Source organism: Aulonocara stuartgranti, assembly GCF_965226115.1.
Source record: "Aulonocara stuartgranti genome assembly, chromosome: 14".
NCBI lineage: Eukaryota > Metazoa > Chordata > Actinopteri > Cichliformes > Cichlidae > Aulonocara > Aulonocara stuartgranti.
In genome coordinates, this window is record NC_138950.1 from 7,472,271 (window position 1) to 7,493,796 (window position 21,526).

Genomic DNA, 21,526 nt, shown 5'->3' on the forward strand with positions numbered 1-21,526 from the left:
TATGGAGAATAGAGTAAAGGAATAACAAAAAAGCATCAAAAACTCAATTTTAGCAATAAAAATAGTAATCGTAAACAGAAGAGGAAGGTTTTTATGCTGGAAAAAATTATCAATCGTGGTTAATAAACTATATCAGAACCATGGTTATGGTAAATTAAATAAATAATGACCTAATCTTACCTTTCATACATTTCCCACTCCTCATTCCCACATTCATTTCAGTCTAATCCAATTAGTAAAAAAAAGAAAATAGTTTAGCATATATATATATATATTGTTGTATAAAAACATTTGTGGTTCTGGTACAATGTGTACATGTAATGTTACAATAAGGTTCAGCATTATCATTCTTTGATAATTACAGGAGCAAATGAATATGAGTATGATCAGTTCAGTCCACTAAATATGAGCAAAAGTCTTGCTCATATTTATAAAGTTGTAAAAACTTTATAAAGTGGTCTTAATTTTTAAAAAATAGTTCTACAGGCTTTCTGAAGGTCTTTCAAAGTCTTTCTTTGGACACTGACTACTTTTTGATCACTTGCAGTCCAGTCCTTACACTTGACTACATTCAAAATAATGTTAAGCTACTTAGCACTGACCTATGAATCATTCAAGAATTACAGTGAAAGGCACCTAACTCAAGGCATGAACCACTGTTGTCTCTACACAAAACAGCCAATATTGCAAGCAACCAATTGTAAATCATATAGTTTACTTTTACCTTGCTACTAGCAACATTATTCAAAAACACATTATTGGTTCCCATTTCTTTAGTTGAATCTAAGAAAAAATGGGATGGGTGTAAAATAGTATTTTTGCTACAGATTACAGAAAACATACACAAGTATTTTTGTACCTAGCAGCTCTTTGATTCCCAATTAGCTATTAGCTGAAAACTTGGCGCATCTTGGCATGTTGTGCAGTATGTCCTTAAAAAGTCTGAGGAAACTGGACAAGTAAAGGACAACAGAAAAAGTGTCTTTAAAGAAAGATCAATAGCAGATGAATAGGATCTGGAGGTCTTGTCCTTTAAACTGAGGAAAATAGCTTAACTGAGACCTGACAAAGGACCTGCCTGAGAGATACATGTGACCCTAAAGTTGATCTTCCTTCCGTTCACTGAAGCCTCATCAGACATGGTCTCACTGGAAGGGTTCCCTGTCTTATGAAAAACTGAATTATGAACTAAATTTGAATCAAAAATTTAATTAATAATATCTTCAACATATAGAAATGAGGTCAGAAAAGCAGTTGAGTGAAGAAGAAAAGGAGTAAAAGGTAAAAGAGTGGAGGTTCTGTCATGTCACACACACACACACACACACACACACACACACACACACACACACACACACACACACACACACACACACACAATGAACACTCTCAGTCATGGATTGGCCTCCCCAGAGCCCAGACCTCAACATTATTGAAACATTGTGGGATCATCTTGATAAAGAGCTGAACAAAAGGCAAAAGGAGCTTTGGGATATCTTTTAAGAAAGCAAGAACGATTGTGTTCTTGTTCTTGAGTTTTATTGAAGAATAAAGGGGGCCATGCCAAATACTGACTTTGAAGCCTGTTAGAATTGTGCAAAAAAGCCTTTATATACATTTCCATTTATGATTTTATTCATTAAATCTTTGCACTTATTTCCCATTTTCCTTGAAAACTATAAAATAATAAAGGGTGGCTCAAGACTTTTGCATAGTGCTGTATATAATATATAGACACCAAGTGTTTATATGACAGTATCCACAAATGAGTGAGCAAGTGCAGCAGAGATGAGCATCATAGACATGTGAAGTGGCTTCACTCATCACCTCTTAAACATATTTTTAGCATGATTATAGTCAGATGTTTGCAGAGGAGCAGGCAGATGTTTGTGGCTGCCAGTGTCCTGAGTATTTGTGCTTCTGCTGTTGGTATATTCTACTGATGCAGATGCTACTGGAACTACTTTGTGTATACTACAGCTACAATTAGTTTTGTACATGTACAAAAGATCCAACACCATGTTGCCCAGTTGTTTTATTACTTTATTTACTCAGCGTGTTGACAGACTCTGAGAGTAAGATGACAAGTTACACACTGCTTTTTGCAGGGCTGGAGAATGTATCTGATTGCATACATCTGTTAAATTTCAGCAAATAAACATTTTGTGTGTGCGTGTGCGTGCGTGCGTGCGTGTGTGTGTGTGTGTGTGTGTGTGTGTGTGTGTGTGTGTGTGTGTATTTGAATGTGTTCCTATCAGTGACAAATGCTGTAATATACTATTGTGGCACTGATTACATTTCTGGTCTCAGCATTTGGTAGACTTACCTTTCCTGATCCACAAAATGTATGCTAATTGAAACAGGTGACAAGGTGAGGCAAGGGAGCGTGAAAATGATCATTACAACCACAATCTGGATATCTGTGGTAGCACATTTGCCATCATGGCTTTCATTTTCCTGAATGACTCAATATTTGTTGTGCTGATACCTTTGTTAAAAAATACAAAGGTTACATCCAAGACATCATTGTTTTCAAGCAAAAATATAAACATGTCCAAGTTGTTGAATAATCCATAACAAATTGATGAATTTCAGGGGGGGCTTAATATTTCTGGTGACAAAAAAACTACAAGCATACAACAACAACAGGTCCCGTCAAAATACATAAGTGTCACGCTACATTGTAATTGAATCATCATAATTCATTCCATTTTTAGAAGGCTGTCGGAAGCATCTAAATTATGTGCTTGTCCTTCATTGTGTAAAATTCCACAATATCCTGCAATAAGCAGTTAATGAGAATATAGCTACCTGGGGAATGTTTTCAGGCAATGTTTGCGACTGGTGTTGTTCAGACTCAGCCTGACAAACAATGTCTGCGCATATTTAATGGAATTCGTCTTGTGAAAACACAAAGTAGAAGCATCACAATGAGGACTGTCAGTGGACATTGTTGTAACCTCTGCACCACCTCATTAATGCTCCTCTAGCTAAGCTGTGATCGGCTGGACAGAAGTGTTGCAGGATTCAGCTCCACAGCCCCCTAACGTATATAAATGAAAAGTTGCAGGCTACTGTGGAGTACTGAATATTCACTCTTTTTGTAGATCACTTTGTTATGTAGAAAACAAAATATTTGTCTTTTAGTAAAATACAAACTCTTAGAATTCTTCAGCATATGATAAGAGTGGCTAAATAAAATCTTTGAGTAAAATGTCAAATTAAGGAATCAAAGGCTATCTAAAATTGTTTTTCTCCCATGTGAAATTTACGGTTGACTGGAAAATGAAAGCTGATTCAACAAATGGCATGTCTGGCAGAATTCCGTGAAACACAGAGCAGTTGAGTTGGTTAAACCTTAGGTTGTCTAATTACCAACACACTTTACTTGATACATACAAAAAGGACCCGTGATCTCTTAAAATGACAAATACCTGACAAAAAAATATATATATATGTATTGACATTCCACTTCCTGTTAATCACAGGTCACAGGTGATGCTAAATACTTTAGATTTCTTTAAAGAACCCTATTCATTCATTAGTATATTTTGATGCCTAAACTAAAGTGATGATCTTTATTTCGTCCTGCAAATATGAATAAGCCATTTATATCTGACTTACAGCAGAACCAAGAAACATTTTAGCTTATATTCCACTTATTGAAGGATTACACTTCAAACTCATTGTGCTATCAGACAGCTGCCTAATCAGAGTCTAAGCCTAGATAAATGCGCTCTGCTGGAATTTAAAACTGTGACATTTATAAAAATGTCCTTCTCATATACTCATACGCTTTAGTTTCTCTGGTACAACATACCAAATACCCCGCTACAGCAATATTATGTTTGCATCATAAGACATCAGCGCTTTAAGAAATCTTTTAAAATAGGCCATGATGACGTGCTAGCTCTTCTCTACTAAATTCTATTAAGGACAAATGAACAACAACTCACACAAGCAATTAAAAAAAAATGTAAACAGTTTTCTACTGCAACTGAAAACATGCGATAAAATGACCAGAGACACGTCCCAGCCATTCCCAGACAGCAGAAGCTGTCCTATTGAAAGTACACAGGTTTGAGGAAAAGCAACCCAGTGTCTCTCATCAGCTTAAGTGTGCAGTGGACTGATGTGAATTTTACTCCTCAGTGACTCTCACTACAACTGAAGCAGTTTCTGGGCTCACATACCAGACAAGCTATAGCATGAATAGTATTCAAAGGCACTGCACCTTTTTCTAGTAGAATTACTGCGCTATATTTTAAATAGTCTTATTACACTACCTGCAAATGTAAGTGTAAACAGTATGAAATGGTGTGGGATATGAAGTTTACTTAAGACTGCTACTAAGGCAACCTGATACAGAGTATCATCTTTTTTTCCTCTAATATCCACAAAAAAGAAAGACACTTCTGGTTTCACTTATCACCTGGGGAGTAATGTGGGAGTAGTTCAGTCCAACGCGTGTCCAGGAGTTTGTGTGTCAATGAGCAGACCCATGTGTTCAAGAAAGAAGAGAAACTGCTTGGCTGTCTTAGGTGATTTTCTGTGTTTTAATGTATGCAGAATCCTTCTGCTCATGTTCTCTTACGCTGCTTTTGTATGATCTATTTTTACTCCCTTGTATTCATGTGAGACGCACAAAAGGTCAGAGAGAGGTGAAGGAGGGTGAACACTTTTTTTCCAAAAAGAAGAGAAATTTTCAACAGCCTGTGCAGACAACTGTCTAGACAGCATACAATCAGTTTTTTAATTTATTATTTTTTTATATTACCAAGCATGGAAAGGAATAAGAAATGGCTAAGAAATAGGAACATAAAAACATATTCCTCATTTTGAGTCTGAGTTTGACATTGTTTTTCACCTGTAAAGAAGAAAACTTTACAGGTGCCTTATTTATAGGGAAAATAGCTGATTGCTTGCAGTGAACAAGCTGAGGACAAAAAAAAACTGCATATATTACAAGTAAGAATAATCTGTTTACCTTGCTTTCTTCTTTCTCTTTCATTTCCTTATGTTTTTCTCTCTTTCTCTCTCTAAATAACAGCCTAATTTCTGTGTTACTAATTATTTAACCCAGCAGTACTGCTGCTGCATTGTGCATTGCAGGGGAGTGAATGAGGTGAAGCAAAGACAAGGACGGATAAATAATGAATGTGACATAACTCCTACTGGATCTGGACATGCTTCCCTCAACCCTCAGAGCTGTCTGTGCAGCTGTGTTAATGATCTAAATGACACAGACTTAAATAAAGATAAGAGACACTGTCACTGAGATAAAAGTGGAGGGGAGAGGGAGGGGAAACAGGAGGACAAAGGAGGGAACAACTAAGCTGTAGTGCCTCTTCACCTCACTGTACAATACCTTTTGTGCAATACTTTTGTAAATAGTCAACGGTGCAATAGACTCAATACTTGAAATGTGCAATTCACTTGTATTTTTATTTTTATTCCTATTTATTCTATTTATCCCCTTCGTATATTTTATTTATATTGTCTCTGTATTTATATATGTGTGTGTGTATAACTCTGTAACTTCTGTCGGTGCTGTGCTTTTTTGGAAATCGAATTTCCCAGAGGAACCCACCCGAGGGATTAATAAAGTTCTATCTTATCTTATCTTAAGTGGAAGAGAGCAAAATAAAAAAAAGAGATTTTAAATGAATGCACTCCTGTCAGATAACTGGAGAAATACCACTTTTTAATATAGAGATTATTGACAATGAGCATGAATAACAAGGTCAGCAAACCTTATTCTTTTCAAAGCACAGGCCCACAAAAACTGTATATTATGCAATATATATCCTGTTAGCACTGTAGACTCATCCGTAAGTTGAGGTGCAGTGGATATTTTATTAGTGTTTGCTATTGTGATCATGTTTTATGCTTAACTTATAACTGATGGTACTGAATGGAAAAAAGGACATTTGTGCAGGAATGAAACATACTCCAGTATTTTTATTTTTATTTTATTTTTATTATTTTATTTTTTATGTTTATATTTGTTAAAAAATGCACTGGGAATGATCTTTTAATAGATCAAGCAAAGCAATCATTAAGTTTGAACAAGTCTACATTACCACTTTGGCTTCCAACAATTATAAAAACAAGATAACTGAGATTAAACGATTATTGTGTCACATCAGATAATGCAGTAAAGCCCCAGTTGCTCTGCATTATCAATCCATTTTTTGAATATTCACCCACTGAAAAGAGAAAGGTGAGCTTGGGCTTTTACCGTCTTAAGGTAGGTCAGATTTACTCTACTGATGATGTGTTTTGGAGTAGTAAAACGCTCAGTACGAGAGGAACCGCTGGTTCAGACGTTAAGTGGATGTGCTTGGATGAGAAGCCAATGGTGCGAAGCTACCATCTGTGGAATTATGACTCAATGCCTGTAAGTCATAATCCTGGCTAGATGTGATGATATCATAGTGCCATGAAAAGTTGGTGCAGGGAGCTGTTCACAACGCAGCTGGGGCAAAGCGCTGGATGATGGTCAGCTCTCTGCTGTGTTGCGTCACCTGTTTGTGGAGAATCTAGTGTTAAATCACCTGCAGATGACACAGTTATTACTATTCACATATTATTGTGTATTTTAGTTTGAAGCTTAAAATAGGTTTAGCTGGTCGTTGAATTTTGTGTATAAGAATTGGTTTATAAGGTTTGTTTAGTTAACAAAAAAGCCTCTTTTCTCTAAATACAGCTGAAAATAATTACAGACTTATAAAACACGCTCCTTTTAAGCGTTAAGCAAAAAAGTTAAGCAAAAGGCGAACGTAGTGCTTTCAAAGAGTCCTTTATATATTGTAGCTGCAAAACATTCTTTATCGTGAAATTTCAAGGATTTTGTTGCTATTCACAAACTATTCACACTGTGTAACTGCAGCATGCATTTGTCACTTCAGTAGCCAAGTTGGTGTCAGTCACTATCTGATTACATGATGCATGTTGGATTTTTCTCAGTACAAGATGTACAGCAGTTCTGTGGTATAATGGGAATTTAATAGCCGTGATAGACTGCATGCAATTAGAGAGGGTGTGAAGAGCCCAGGATGGGATAGTAGTCTTGCCCACTGTATAAATTTTGCATGAAATTATGGAGTGGGAGCAATCTTGTCATGTGTAACCCCCCTGAAGTCCAGATTGTGTGGTGTGAAACATCCCTGTGATCATGTGATAAGAAAATAAATGCACGCTCTATTCAGTGAGATTTTCACAGGGATTTTTGATTGACAGCTGTTGTGTTCTACAGGGTTCTTCTGGTTGTATGTGATAAACAGAGGTACATCCTCCCACCAACTGATTTGTTTCCTAATGTTTGTAGGCGCAGCTTTAATGAAGAAGCAGACCTGCTAACATTCTTGCAGAAGGGACCTCTTCAACAAGTATGGGGTCACCATGGAAACCATTCCTCCTCCTGTCTGTCATCAGTGGCCTTTCAGGTAAGAAATTCAAGAGCTAGTGTTCAGAGACTATTTAGAAAATATGTACAGAATAATTTAAAGTATTAATATTACAAAAAGAAAATGATACAGTAATATCTAAAATGATAACTTGCCGGGGATAAATGTGCCACATGTAGGAGAATTTATTTATTCATTCATTTATCGGTGTCAAATATCGGGGATATTTTTTTCACTTTCACATCTTTAAAAAGACACGTTTTGTATTTAAATCCAAGAATTTATGTGCCAGGTTCTTCTTGGTTTCTAAAGGAGATAAAATTGGGAACACCTTTGCACACCTTCTGTGGCTGCTGTACAAAGTAATTACTCATTACCAAGTTTTATTTTATACATACCTTTCTACCTAATTAATAAAGAAAGAATAAAAGTAAATTTACGTAACATGAATGTATATCCAATTACCTTTAAAGTATCAGGCAGGCTTAACTGGCTTAGTAGTAATTAGTTTCAACATACCAGTGCTCCGCTTTATCTGTCTGCTATCCATTATCTTCCCATGCTACATCTTCACTAGTGTGTTTAGCAGTGAGCGCAAAATTTCAAGTTACGGATCAAGCGACTCCCTCAGTCAGTCTAGAACATGGATTTGCCGGTCTAATGGATTCTGCCCTTTTAACAGTTCTTTCAACCCACCAGAGAAGGGTTTGTGCACTCTGGGCCTTTCTCTGAGCTTCATTTATGGAAGTCAGAGAAGCTGCACTGACCTCACTGGTCTGCCTGTTAAACCATAATAATAAATGGAAACAACTGTTTCTTGAGTTTTAAACATTGTCTCTTGAGGCTGTTTGCTTCTGAATAAATTGTGGGCATATTTTTTAAAGTTAGGTATGCTGCTGTAGAGCAGTATTGTACATTACAACCTTACAAAGTAACAAAGTGAGATATAATTTATTTTTAGCTGCTAAAAAAATTATTTAACTTGTATAGAAGTGACATGAAGCAACAAAGAAAAAAACCCACAAATCTTTCTTTTCACTTTTCTCATTTTATGGTTCGAATGAAAATAGCTCATCCTGTATAAAACAACCATTGTTGTTCAGGCAACTATTCCTGATTCAGTATTGTGTGTTGTTAGCCCACATTTGCCACAGACAGAATTTAGGGTGGGCCACTCAGATATATTAATGGTCAATTTGGTGACAAATTCAAAAATGTCTAGCTCCAACCCACTTCCTCTCATTTTCCCACCAACGGGCTGGCTGGACAAGTTGCCTCTGTGATGGTCCTTGATATCACTCAGCTCCCTCTCCAGAGAGCCTTTAATCTTGTGGTCAGACAGACTCCCACTCCACTGTCTTGGACTGATTATATTTCTTAGTTAATGATTTTTCACAGGGTACTTGGCAATTTAAGTATTTGCATAGGAGCACTAAACATAATTCTGTGGGGGGAAAAAAACGCTTGAATTATTATTCAATAAAAAAATTTAACATTAAAATTCGTTTCTTGGGACTGTCACATAGGAAATTTCTTTTATACCTTTGATTGTGACCCACTGTTTTGCATTCATTAGATTGTGAATATATTTTATTTTATATATTGACATAAATCTATTACACATGGTTTTTTGTAGACAGTACAGTTTGTACCACAGAATGCCAATTATTCACAGTGCTGCGTTAACATTACAGCAAACCAGACATTTACCACAATTTGAAAATGTTAACATCCCAGCAACTACTGTATACTGTTCAAGAAAGCCAAAGTGTGGGCTCCCAAACCTCTGCTACTGGTATTAGCAGGGAAGCTGCCTAACAAGCCTCCAGTGGTAATTTGAGCTTGAACTCCATCAGCTGACAGGCCTGAGCTTGTATTTCAAATGCACCATAAGGTTTGATGTAGTCTAATCATAAGCATTTTGAACTGCTGTCTGTAAACTGTAATCATTGCTTCCCCAGGGATTTTGTAAAAGCAATGCATGGAGCGCGTGGGAATGTGTGAAGGAGATGGTAAAGCTGATGACTGACAATTTTGAGTTAGTTTTTAATCAAGCTGTTTTTCGTCACAAAGTGTCCAATTTTCAACTTTTAAATGCAATGCTTTTACAATACTTTTGAGTCCTATTTAAAACCTTTGAAAGCAATGGTCTCAGTAGAGCTTTATGATACACAAATAGAAGCATAAATATAAAAGGAGTTGTTTAACAAACTGTGGAACACTCATGTTTGGTAGCATTTGACAGCTGACCATCACTGACAGTGCTGACCACTGTCCATCACAAAGTGTGAAGGAGGATAATTATAGTGAGTTCCTGTTTTCTAATTTCTGTATAGCTTTTTAATGTGCCCTAAAGGCATGAAGAAATGTAAGAGTTTATTCTCCCTTTTAAAAAAAAAAAAGTATTTTAAATTCACAAGAAGAATCACTGCAAAGTGCAGTGACTATTGAAAGCTTTTCAGCCCAACATGAGCACTTAAGAAATTTCTCATAAATGGCTTGTGTGTCTCTATGTGGGTGTCTCTTTGCTTTATGTGCGATAACAGAACAGGCCACGGTTGCTATAGAAGATTCTGATTTTTCAAACATGAATAGAGAAATAGGAAAACTGGTTGGAGAGTCAACAGACTCTGGTTCACTAAGGTCTACTATGGGACTTAACAATGAACCGAATCTTACAGTAGTAGTAGTACATTTGGCACCAATTCCCAATGAAAGCAATACTACAAGGTATTGGTGTATGTATGAAGGTGGTAAGAAGATATCAATACTAACAGAAATTCCACTATTAAGTAACTGTGACTTGGACTTTTTAAAATTAGCTGACAGGAAGTTACTGTGGAAAAGAGAAGAGTTTTCAGTAATTCTTTTTCTGTTTGTCAAGACTTCAACAGTTTATCAAGTTTATGGACAGGGACTTAGCGGCTTGTGTAGTTAATTTGGTTCAGTTGAGCCAATTCTGTCCATTGATTTTTGATCTCAGGATTTGGTTTCCTGGTTCCTTAGATGTGTACAGTTGACAGAATTTGCTCTGCTTGCTCATTATGGGTGTCTCATCTCAGTACTACTACAATGACTTCTGTTGTCTTCCTGCTTTGTAAACTAGCTTCCTTTCAGAAAAAAAAGAATGCAAGGTTGTTTCTCCTTCTGGAATATAGGTGAACATATGTTCACATATACTGTTATGTACAACAAACTCAAGTATTTAAATGCTGTATATTTTTGCTATATTATTTTTAACTTGGTATTTTTTGCACTACACATATAGTGACATAGAAAGAAGGAAATACAAAGAATGTCATCAATTCCCCTACACTGATGGCTGCAGTATTCACTGAACATATCTATGCAATTCAGCTGAAAATTGGATACAGGAAATGCAGTCTTTGTTTCATTCTTGTGTGATTTAGTTGAATGACAATGCCAGGAGATTTATCACAGTGTAAACAAAAGTATTTCATGATTGCATAAAAATCTAAAAATAAGACACCTACTGTTATGCATGTGCATATTTTTCATTTTCTTTAACCTTTATTTAACAGCATGATATGACTTTAGATTAAATTGTCTTTTGCATGTGTGTACAGGCTACAATAGACAGCAATACCATCAACAGAGTAGTAGTGCACGCACGCACACACACACAACAAAACATCTAAATTACACAAAACACATATGCCAATAGAGAAAAATACAAAAACAGCCAAAATGTATGAATTATAGCATCTGTAAAGCATAAACCAGTAAACACATTGTCTTGAGCCAAAATATGGGGGTAGTAATATTGAGTCAAGACATTGTTTTGCAACCTGAATAACATCCTAAAAATCACAAATTCAGTTTGTGAGACCAGCTCCATTTAGTTGAGGACTCCAGGAGGACAGAGCTTTAACTCAGAATACCCTTTTCCAAATATTTGGGGCAGATATTGTTGCTTGACAATGACAAGTTTTTAAATTTGTTTGCCTTCATTCTTCTTCAGCCAAACTTTTCAAGGGACTTGAATGCATCATTCATCCATACATTAACACTAATTTTTGTCTTGAAGGTAACTGAAATGAATAGAGTCCAATTGTTGCAAATTTGTTGCAAATTGTTGTTGCCTGAAAACTGTGATACCACAAATAGTTTGGGTCATAATGACGTTGAAGTTGAATCTTCCATATGTGGACTCTGAGGAAGAGCTGTTCAATTTATACAACACGTATTTGACTAATGTTGTAATAATATATATATATATATATATATATATATATATATATATATATATATATATATATGAGAGAGAGAGTTCTCCATTTTAGTCAGAACAGCACTGTGAACTAAGTGTGCTTTTAGTACTCACAACTATCAGAGACGTGTCACATTTTAGTAAGAGTGCCACACTTCAAACTGGTTTTCAATATTATCAGCAGTAGGAGCCGTGAGCAGCTGTTCCCACGGGTGTGATGCTGTCTTTGTCTAGTATAATACTTTTGACACAATGGTTTGTATAATGGATTTTTGACCCACTGTTCTCCATGAGAACAGAAAATACTCAGTTTGAAGACAGTAGTTGCTCCATTCTATTTTACTTTCCCCTGTGCCTCTCTTCGTTGTCATAGAAGGGTCCCCTTCTATGACATAGAAGGGAGAGGGCACTAACAAAGTGGGTTGGGCAGGCATAATGTCTGGGGCCATTTTTTTTCTTTTTTTTCCCACCTCAGTCCACCAGTGATTGAAATATAATATTTCTTGGAGTGTTAAGTGTGGAATGGTAATTCAGCTTTTCCTTGGTTAACTCAGAGGTATCTCAATATTAAAAGTGGGTTGCAGGGAATATAGATGTGTAGTGCCGTATAAGTGATGCATGAAGTAATTTTCACCAAGGGCAAAAGAGTCAAATGACAGAAATATGGCTGTGTGTGGGGAAACGAATGAGTATTTGCATGCAGTACACAGAGCCGGACCATGCAATGAATATATATTGCTGTAATTGTATACCTTGAAAAATAAACTTTAAAATATGGAGTTGTTATAAAAAGTGACACCCCCATTCCATAACTGCATCTCCCACTAGCCTAGCATTCCAATAATCCAAAAGTCATGGTCTGTTAGTCAGTGTACAGGAAAAGCAGTCATCAGTAATCACAAACCTGTGCTAACCTGGTACATTTAAACCGTGTTGAATACAAGGAATGTGGATGTCATGTTCCTGTGTTTCCTGTACATTATTTGATCAGTTTAAAATGTTTCAAGATTAATTAATTTCAACATGTTGGACTTCACCATCACACCTTGAACAAGTGGTTTTTAACTTACTTGTGTTTCCTATTTGTTAATTCCTCTTCTATTTTCACTGTCTCTTGTGCTTTGTATTTCATTTCATTTCCACCTCTGTCTCATTACACCAGCTGTGTTCACTTCCCCTAATTGCCCTCTTGTATGTGTGTGTATATATATATATATATATATATATATATATATATATATATATATATATATATATATATATATATATATATATATACATATACATACACATATATGTGTATATATATATGTGTATATATATATATATGTGTATATGTGTATATATATATATGTGTATATGTGTATATATATATATATATATTTAAATAATGGTGTCTTTCCCTTTCACAGTGTCTGTTTTTGCTCCTTGTGTCATCCCTGCCCAAATTGTCGAGTCCTATATGAACCTTGCTATTTGGATTTTGGGATTTTCCATCAGTTTGAATAAAAGTGTTTCCAGTTTGTTCGATTGTCTACAGAGTCTGCATTTTAAGTTCTGCAAATGCATGACAGTGGAGTCTATTTTTGGTCCAACCATCAGGATAAAGAAAACGTATAACCTCTGACTTTTTTTTTTTTGTCCGATTATTATGCATCTTCAATATGAATTTTATGTTAAGAAAAAAAAGGAACAAGTACAAGCAGCATACTGAATTTACTCCCACACTTGCCATCAGGAGGTATGACACATTAATACCATAAATCATACAGTACCATTGCGGTTTCATTGTTACTGTGGCAAGGTTGAAGCAACTCATACAATCCCCACCGTACGCCAAGGATCATGAAAAAAGACTGGGTTTTAGTAAGTAGTCCACTGTGATATGAGGTGAAGTGAGGTTGCATATGATGTATGGATTGTTCTATCTGTAATGATATTCCACTGAATAAATGGTCTCAAGCATAATCAGCTTCAGTCAATATAATCTTCCTGTGAAGGTCTTCATTAATCTTACAGGCTATGCCTAATCATGTCCATCTACTTGAGCACCCACGAATGTCTCACCTACTTACTGTATGTTATTCTAATTAATTTTTCACACCATTGTCCAGAGGCTGCCGACAAAGCCCCACAAGACTCGCATATTGTGCCCTGCACAGTGTCAGCCCAACGGCCTAATACAAGTGGATAGGTTTTCAGTGTTTCCCCAGTGTTTGTTTCTCCAGATCTCACCTCTGTTAACTCGAAACGTGTCATCCTCCTTTAGCCTCACCTTCACCTCTGTTGTTGTTTTGTTTGCATGTTAAGTCCCTTGTCTCAAATCCATGTACGTGTCCTTTGTAGGCACACTGCATAATAATTTAGAGTAGCTTATTACAGAAAGGTGATCTCCATTAAAGTAAACGTACAGTCTAGTAGTTTAAAACACACGTCATAATAAAGACAAGGTAACAGGAATGTTTGACTTTTTGTTCTTTGTTCAAGTATAGAATGGCTGTTGCCTCCTTTGTTGATGTTATCATGAAGGTGGTGTTAAGACCTGAAACGATCACCGATGGCATTGCTCTGGAGCTCCCTGAAATACAGCAAGTGCAGGCCTTTCAGCAACAATGAGTGTGACTGATTTTGCACCCACTGAAAGATAGGGATCAGCAGGATCTGCAAGGGTCATTGCTTTTATCAGATGAAGGTGACAGCTGACAAGTGCAAGTGCCCGTTGGCTTCAGCAGTCAAACAAATAAAAAAAGTTATTTGTCTGACTGCTGTGTTTGTCAGGATTTAGGAATGCTATTTTTCCTGAGAAAAGACAGTGATACGTTTTATAACCTCCACCACATATTATGTCAATTAAAGCATACATGCAGTTTGTACAACATCCCTTTAACGTTATGTTATGTTTCTTATAATAGTAACTTTTTGTTTGTCTGCTTGTCTGGTACCTAGGATGCCAGTGTATAATTTTGCATAGTTTTTTCAAACAAGCCAGGGAGCATGCATGTCTCTGTTAAAATCAAATATGTATAGTTTTATTTTAGTAGCAGCATCAAGATATCTGTTTATAGGCTCTGCTTTTTTCTTGTTAAAATTTCCTTGGTGGTGCCAGAGGTCAGACAAAAAGGGCTACACTGCTTCAAGCTGACAGGAGGCAACAGTAACTCAAATAACAACTTGTTGTCCAAGATATGCAGAAGATCATTTTTGAATGCACAACACATCCTACCTTGAAGCAATGACTGTAGAGCAGATCAGCTATAGGAGGAGAAGACTGCACTGGGTGCCACTCAGCCAAGAACAGAAAACTGAGGCCACAGTTCATAAGGAACCACCAAAATGTGACAATTCAAGATTGATAAAATGTTTCCCGGTCTGATGAGTCTCAATTTCTGCTGCGGTATTTGGATGGTAGGGTCACAATGTGGCATAAAAAACATAAAAACACAGATCCATTCCGCCGTGTGTCAACACTTCAGGCTGGTGATGGTGCTGTAGTGAGTATATTTTTTTGGTATACTTTAGGCCCCTTTGTACAAACTGAGCATCATTTATATCCCACAGCCTACCTGAGTGTTGTTGCTGACCATGTGCATCCCTTTATAACTACAATGTACTCATGCTCTGATGGCTGTTTCCTGAAGGATAAAGCAGCATGCCCCAAAGCTCAAGTAATCTGAGAATGACAATATATGTAATAGCACCTTGTTAGATGTGGTTGAATAGGAGTTTCACACCATAGGAGTACAGCAAACAAATCTGCATTAACTGCATTATGCTATCATGTTGATATGGACTAAAATCTCATAGGAATGTTTCAGCACCTTTTATATATAATATAATACCTAAAGAGTGGCTTGTGAGTGTATATCTTTTTTATGAAGTCAGTGGAAACAATAAATAATATTTGGATGGCTGTTACAATATAAATTCATTGAAATGACAGTAGCTTAATCACCACTGTTGTTATGTACTTTACAGGCACTGCACTTTTACTATTGCATTAAGTGGTAAAGCTGTGTTAGTAATTCACAGTATTTTATTGTACCATCTTGAACCCCTGGCATAATGAGCAACGACTATGTACTAAACTCAGGTGTGTCTGCATTACTCATCCATAATGGGTGAAACTAAGCTGTTCATGTGTGACTTAGAACTAGTTTACTGATATGAAGGAGAAAAAGGCTTCATCGCTGCTTCTTCTCTAAACACCAGATGCATAAAATCCATGCCAATATTTCATGAGTTGAAAATATTTTTCTTACTCATCTACTCTTAATGCAACCATTCACACCAACCATGTAATTTAACTGGACAAATTTGCAACATTTTTTTTTTAAATCAAGCTCAATTTTTCTGATTTTTTTTAGATTTTTGGGGGGATCTGACTAAACAGATCGGACAAATCAGATCACTGAATTTCTGTAGATGTGCAGTGAACACACAATGAGGTGGAAATAGTAAAATATTAGTCTTTCACGTCAGACACAGCGAGATGCTGATCCGGGTCAATCGGCTCTCTGAAATGATTTCTCTGCCTTTTCAGATGTGATCTCAGCCCTGCCAACAAGACCTCAAACTGCCCTACTTACATCATGCAGTATGTACAAAAGCATGATACAGTTTCAACTCCTGGATCAAACTACGAAATTCTCCCTACTGCTGCCTTCTCGTGAGAATTGGATGAACCAGAATCTCAGTTTCTTAGTTTTATTGTTAAGAGAAATCAGAACCAGCTCATCATGCCTCTATGTTGACGTAATTTTTTTCATAATGCATTTTTTTGATGACTAATTCATCACAAAAATGCAACACGTTCAGTGTCTACATACGTTACACGGCAACTTTCGATTTGGAAATTCGTTTGGTTTTTTTTTCACAGTGCATTCAGTGTGTAACAGTCTAATGCTTGATTTAGTCTTCTGCAGGAAATATGTACATCCCAACTCAGGTTACCTAAATCATGTAACCAGAAACTCCTTTTATCCCTACACTGCAACCTTCCATGACATTCAAAGTCATTGTGGTATGCCTCAGCCAAACTAGTAGTACATACAGACATTTCTCGGGAGATGCACTCCAAGTTACACAGAAGGTTGTGGCATTGGGTTAAAATGGGGTTCCCGTTATGGCGAAAGTTACGATGTAGATCTGACGCAGAAGTATAATTCACGTGCTAAGTCTATATATGTATTGTAAAAGCTATTAAAACAATTAATAATACAATTAGACCTATAAAAGCAATGACAAGTATTATATTGTTTCACAAAGGGCAAGACAAGATAGGATATAAAAAATGCTTTATTTATTCCAACGGTTAGGAAATTACTGTGTTACAGTTATTTAGCTACACAGTAGCTTATGCCGTTGATTTAACAAAAGTCGCACACGGGATAGCACAAATTCACAAAGCCACCAATCCAAAAGTTTTTCAGAAAATCCTTCAAAAAATACCTAGTAACCAGTTTCTTTAGCTTGTATCAACCTGACTGTCAGGAGTTATGACTGTCTTACTGGTTTATTACTTTAGGGACACTTAGGTACATCAAGTATAATACAATGTCAAAAAAATGAAAGCTACTTAGACCTTAATATTTAAAAAACACTAGATTATCATATCTGAGTGTGTCAGAATTGTAATAGTCCTACAATAGCTACAGTATGTTATATATTAAATGAAACCATAATGTTGCTCAAGCTCATGAGTATTTTAAAATCCCATGCTCCCAATAAGAATGACTCATTTTGTACTGTGAAAAACACTTCTGGGCTATTTTTTATCGTTCCGGCCCAGTCTGAATTTGCATCAAAGGCTTGTGTTAATACTCTTGGGGTAAGCTTTTATTTGATTCACTAGTCCTTTGGTAAAAATTACCCCTCATAGTTTTGTACTCTCTCAGGTATCCTAATGATTTGATTCTGATTTTAGGTGCTGTGGTTTGGTTACAAAATGATACATCCGTTTCTATATATGCACATTCATAGTGTTGTAGTCATTATTATTTATCACCTTTAAAGTCTGATGAATCTAGTAACATTATTATTTATTTCCACTGCAGGAAGTATGCCAAATGGCATTGATGAGATACGGCATGTTTACGTGGAGATGTCCTGTTTAGCGAGAGAAATTAGCTGTATGTCCTGACAGTATTTTAAATCTTGACTAAATGAAGTCATTGCAGATGTCATCTTTTAACAGATCAACCTGTTTTATTACAAGCTGTTTCCTTGTAATCATTCAGCTTCTTTCAACCATTACATCTTAGCTGTCAGTCAAAGATACTAAGTTGCTTTATACATTTTTGCATCAAATATGCTTAACACCAGTCTGCTTCTGATAGCTTGGCCTCAGCTCAGTTATAAAAAATTCAGTTATATATTATGTTCTGAGCTCTGCTTGAATTGCAAAAAAAAAATCAGTGTGACAAACACGATCATAAGCAGAACTTTGTGTGACTCACTCTGTATTTCTGTGTGACTCTAAATGTTCATTGCAGGGCATGACAGATCTTTCTAGTTTTTCTCCAGGGTTTCTTTACCCTACACCAGGCCTACAGGGTCATGTTGCCAGGCTGCATACCCATCATCTCATACATAAGTAACTACAATACTGTGCAAAAGTACACCTCATGTCTATATATTTTGTCTACTAAAGAGTCAAACTTCTTTGCTATATTTTTAAAGTGGTCTCGAGCAATTGTCTTCAAGCGCTTTCAAAGTTTTTCACCCGTTTCCAATGATTGGATTTAAAATACACTGACCTGACCATTTTCATAGATTTATTGGCACTGACCTGTGAATCCTTGAAGGCCCCTAACTCTAAGGATGAGACACTTTTGTGTCTACACATTATAGATAACTTAGCAAAAAATGAAATTTAAATCATATCTTTAGGCACTTTGTTACTAGTAGCCTGTCACAAAGAGAGCATCTCTCGTGACTGAGGGCCCTCGTCTGTGTGGTAACAACTGGGTTTTCAAAGCTCATTTTTCTGAGGGTGAATGTGTCACTGCTGGAAACTACACCTAATACCATGGGTCAGTTTCTCAAGCAGCCTTGACACATGAGACCCACATTCCATCTCTACAATTCCTTCCCTCCGTAACTGTGAAAGCATGCTGACCAGTAATCGTACCTTTAGACCAAATATCCTGAAGGTCTTGGTATCTCCTGATATGAGAAGTTGCCTGTCCATTAACTCTGCAATACGCTGACGGGTCAGCTATCCATACTGCTGGTTGAGGGCATCCATTGTGTTGGTATAAGGGAACCTAAAGTTGCTACAGGAGTCGGCAATAAGCAGCTTAAGGTGATCCAATAATATCTGGAAACTGAAGCGTTTTGTTGCATCTGCTGGGAGAATATTTTCCTGGGCCATCCTCAACCATGCAAATTCCACTGGATTTGGGTATACAAAATCTAGGATGGTAGGTATGGGACCCTGTAGTAGCGCTCCTGACCCCCACTGGACTCTGATGGGGGACCATGCTCCTCCCATGCAGGTAATGCATGGGATGACAGGATATGGCATTATTTTTGTGCCTCTATTCTGGGCGCACATTTAAAAAAAATTGCAAGTGCAAATGTTGCATTTTGAGGAGAAAATTATTTTGAGCAAAGAAAAGCTTAATTTGAGCAAACAAAATTCATTGCTGCGTGCAAGAAATGTATTTCAGTGTTTGCTATTATCCATATACACACACAATAACAGCCCCTCTCGCTCAGTTGTTGCATTTGCTCTTGCTCAGATTTCTGCTCTGTGTGCTGACAGATATCTGCGGACCTGCTCTCAGTGTGTTGCTCAACATCTCTGCACCCTACACGCTCAACTCTTTCTGTACACATTATAAATGTTCCACAAAACCAACCATTCACAGACTTGGATGCGAAGATTGTGATTAGCTGTTTTGTTCTCCAATCAGCTCACTAGCTACTCTATTCCGGAAGCACTGTCCAAAATGTAGCCAAATCCAGTGGAGTGGTTTGCTTTAAGCTAGATTAAAACCAACAATGGGCTTAAAAATTATACATTTTTAAAACAAATAACATACTAACCAAAAATAGGTTTAGCTACACTAATACATTTCTTGTACGCAGCAGAATTTTGTTCGCTCAAATTAAACTTTTCTTCGCTCAAAATAATTTTCTCCTCAAAATGCAACACTTGCATTTGCAAAGTCTTTTTATGTGCACTCAGAATAGCAGCACAAAAATAACGTCATAACAGGAGCGCTTTTTAACAAATACTGCATTTAAAATATTTATGTTGAACATTACAAACAGTGCTAATATAAATGCATTGCATTATTACAATGCCATTAAGCCGTATTACTGAGGCTCTAAAAAGTAGCTAAAATTTTATTTTGGAATTCTCTCTCAAGTTAATACGATTTGTACCTTTCCAGGTGTTAAAGGCACATTTAATGAAGTACTGAAAGGTACTGTTGCAGGCATCAGCAGTGAGAATATGATTTATACCACAAACTAAGCTGATTTTTGGCAGGATAAATGGTTTAACTGACTACCAACCATCTACTAATTGCTTTGCTTTTCAATGTTCAAACTCACAGTATCTTTAATTTCAAATGGAGTTCCATATCCTGTTTCTCAGCAGAATATGTAATACTGTAATTGCCTGCTCTCCATTTGTAGATTGCTTTTTTTTTCTTTTCTTTTTTTGCAGCTGACAAGTCCCCAAGGACACATAATTATTTCTCAGTTTTGTTCAGTTCTTTCACAGCACTTTATCATGTAGGGTAAGAAACTCCCACCCTTCTTTGCAGATATCTGATTAAGTTCTTCTTGAGCTTTAAGATTATAGTCTTATGCATTTTAGTTTGAGCCATATATTTGCACAGGATTGGTTCCATAGTACCAATAATTTTAGCTATTCCTTAGCTGTATCGTGCAGTTGCTTTGAAACGTGTGAAACGAGGATTAAATTTCAAGCAGAAAAATACACTAATTGTTTATGTTTTCTTGAGTTATATTAATAGTATCACAAAAGTAAAACGAATTGGAACAATACCATTAAAAAAGTGGACTGAATTCTTCAGAAATATGCTGCAGACATTTATGGTGACAGCGATGACTAGTGACAGCCTCGACATCTTTTTTCAGAGAGGATATTATTCTGAACCTCCACGGTCTCTTTGACTTTAAAGGAATCTGTTTCTCTCCTGTTCTGTTACACTTACCATTTTATTCAATTTGAGACTTTGATGACAGTAATCTCCAGAATATGCAGTGTGTCTGTGGTTCCTTTTAAGAACTGCATGTTTTCACCTAAGGCATCATAAGTGCCTTTTCAGTCAGTACATCAAATGGTGCTACGCAGCAGATGCTCCAAAAAAAAACAAAAAACAGACTGTATGAGAGGCAAATGGGAAAACAGACTCCTAGATTAAAATTGTAGAATAAAAAAAATGTTTAAAAAAGAAATTAGAATCTTTATGGGTAATTTCACACCTTTTTAACAGGTACTGTGGTAGTGATTTTGAAAATGACTTTTATATTAGGTGGATATTGGGACTTTAACAGACAGATATTTAATCTTACACAAATCTCTTAGACCTTGTGGTTACAATTTTACTCAGAAATTAGATCAACTATATCATTTCTATGCATTTTTTAGACATTGTAAGTTGTTTTTTTCTGTTTATTTCACTGTCTGAGTTTTACGACACACCTGCTTTCTCCTTTATTTTTGCCTGTGTGCTATGCCTCGTTTGTAAGCACTAGTTTGCTCCAAATTATTCTATTCCTTGCAGAATGAAAACTGACTAGAGTTGTTTTGCTGCTGAGTTTTATACTATACACTACACTGGAGTACTTTTCTCTTTGTTATTTATTAAAAAGGTTAGTGCTTTCATAATTTGTTCTTTCAATTTGG

At 36.4% G+C, this 21,526-nt stretch overlaps 1 protein-coding gene across 6 annotated transcripts in view; it reads left to right on the forward strand.

The window, feature by feature from the left end:
* Positions 1 to 21,526, forward strand: part of cntn5 (contactin 5) — a 114,980-nt gene that overhangs the window by 26,070 nt on the left and 67,384 nt on the right. For all 6 annotated transcript variants that reach the window (XM_082503530.1, XM_082503532.1, XM_082503535.1 and 3 more), the window contains one exon: positions 7,331 to 7,448. In XM_082503530.1, coding sequence (XP_082359656.1) covers positions 7,394 to 7,448 — 55 coding nt within the window. In that variant the 5' untranslated portion in view covers positions 7,331 to 7,393. The remainder of the gene's footprint in view (positions 1 to 7,330; positions 7,449 to 21,526) is intronic.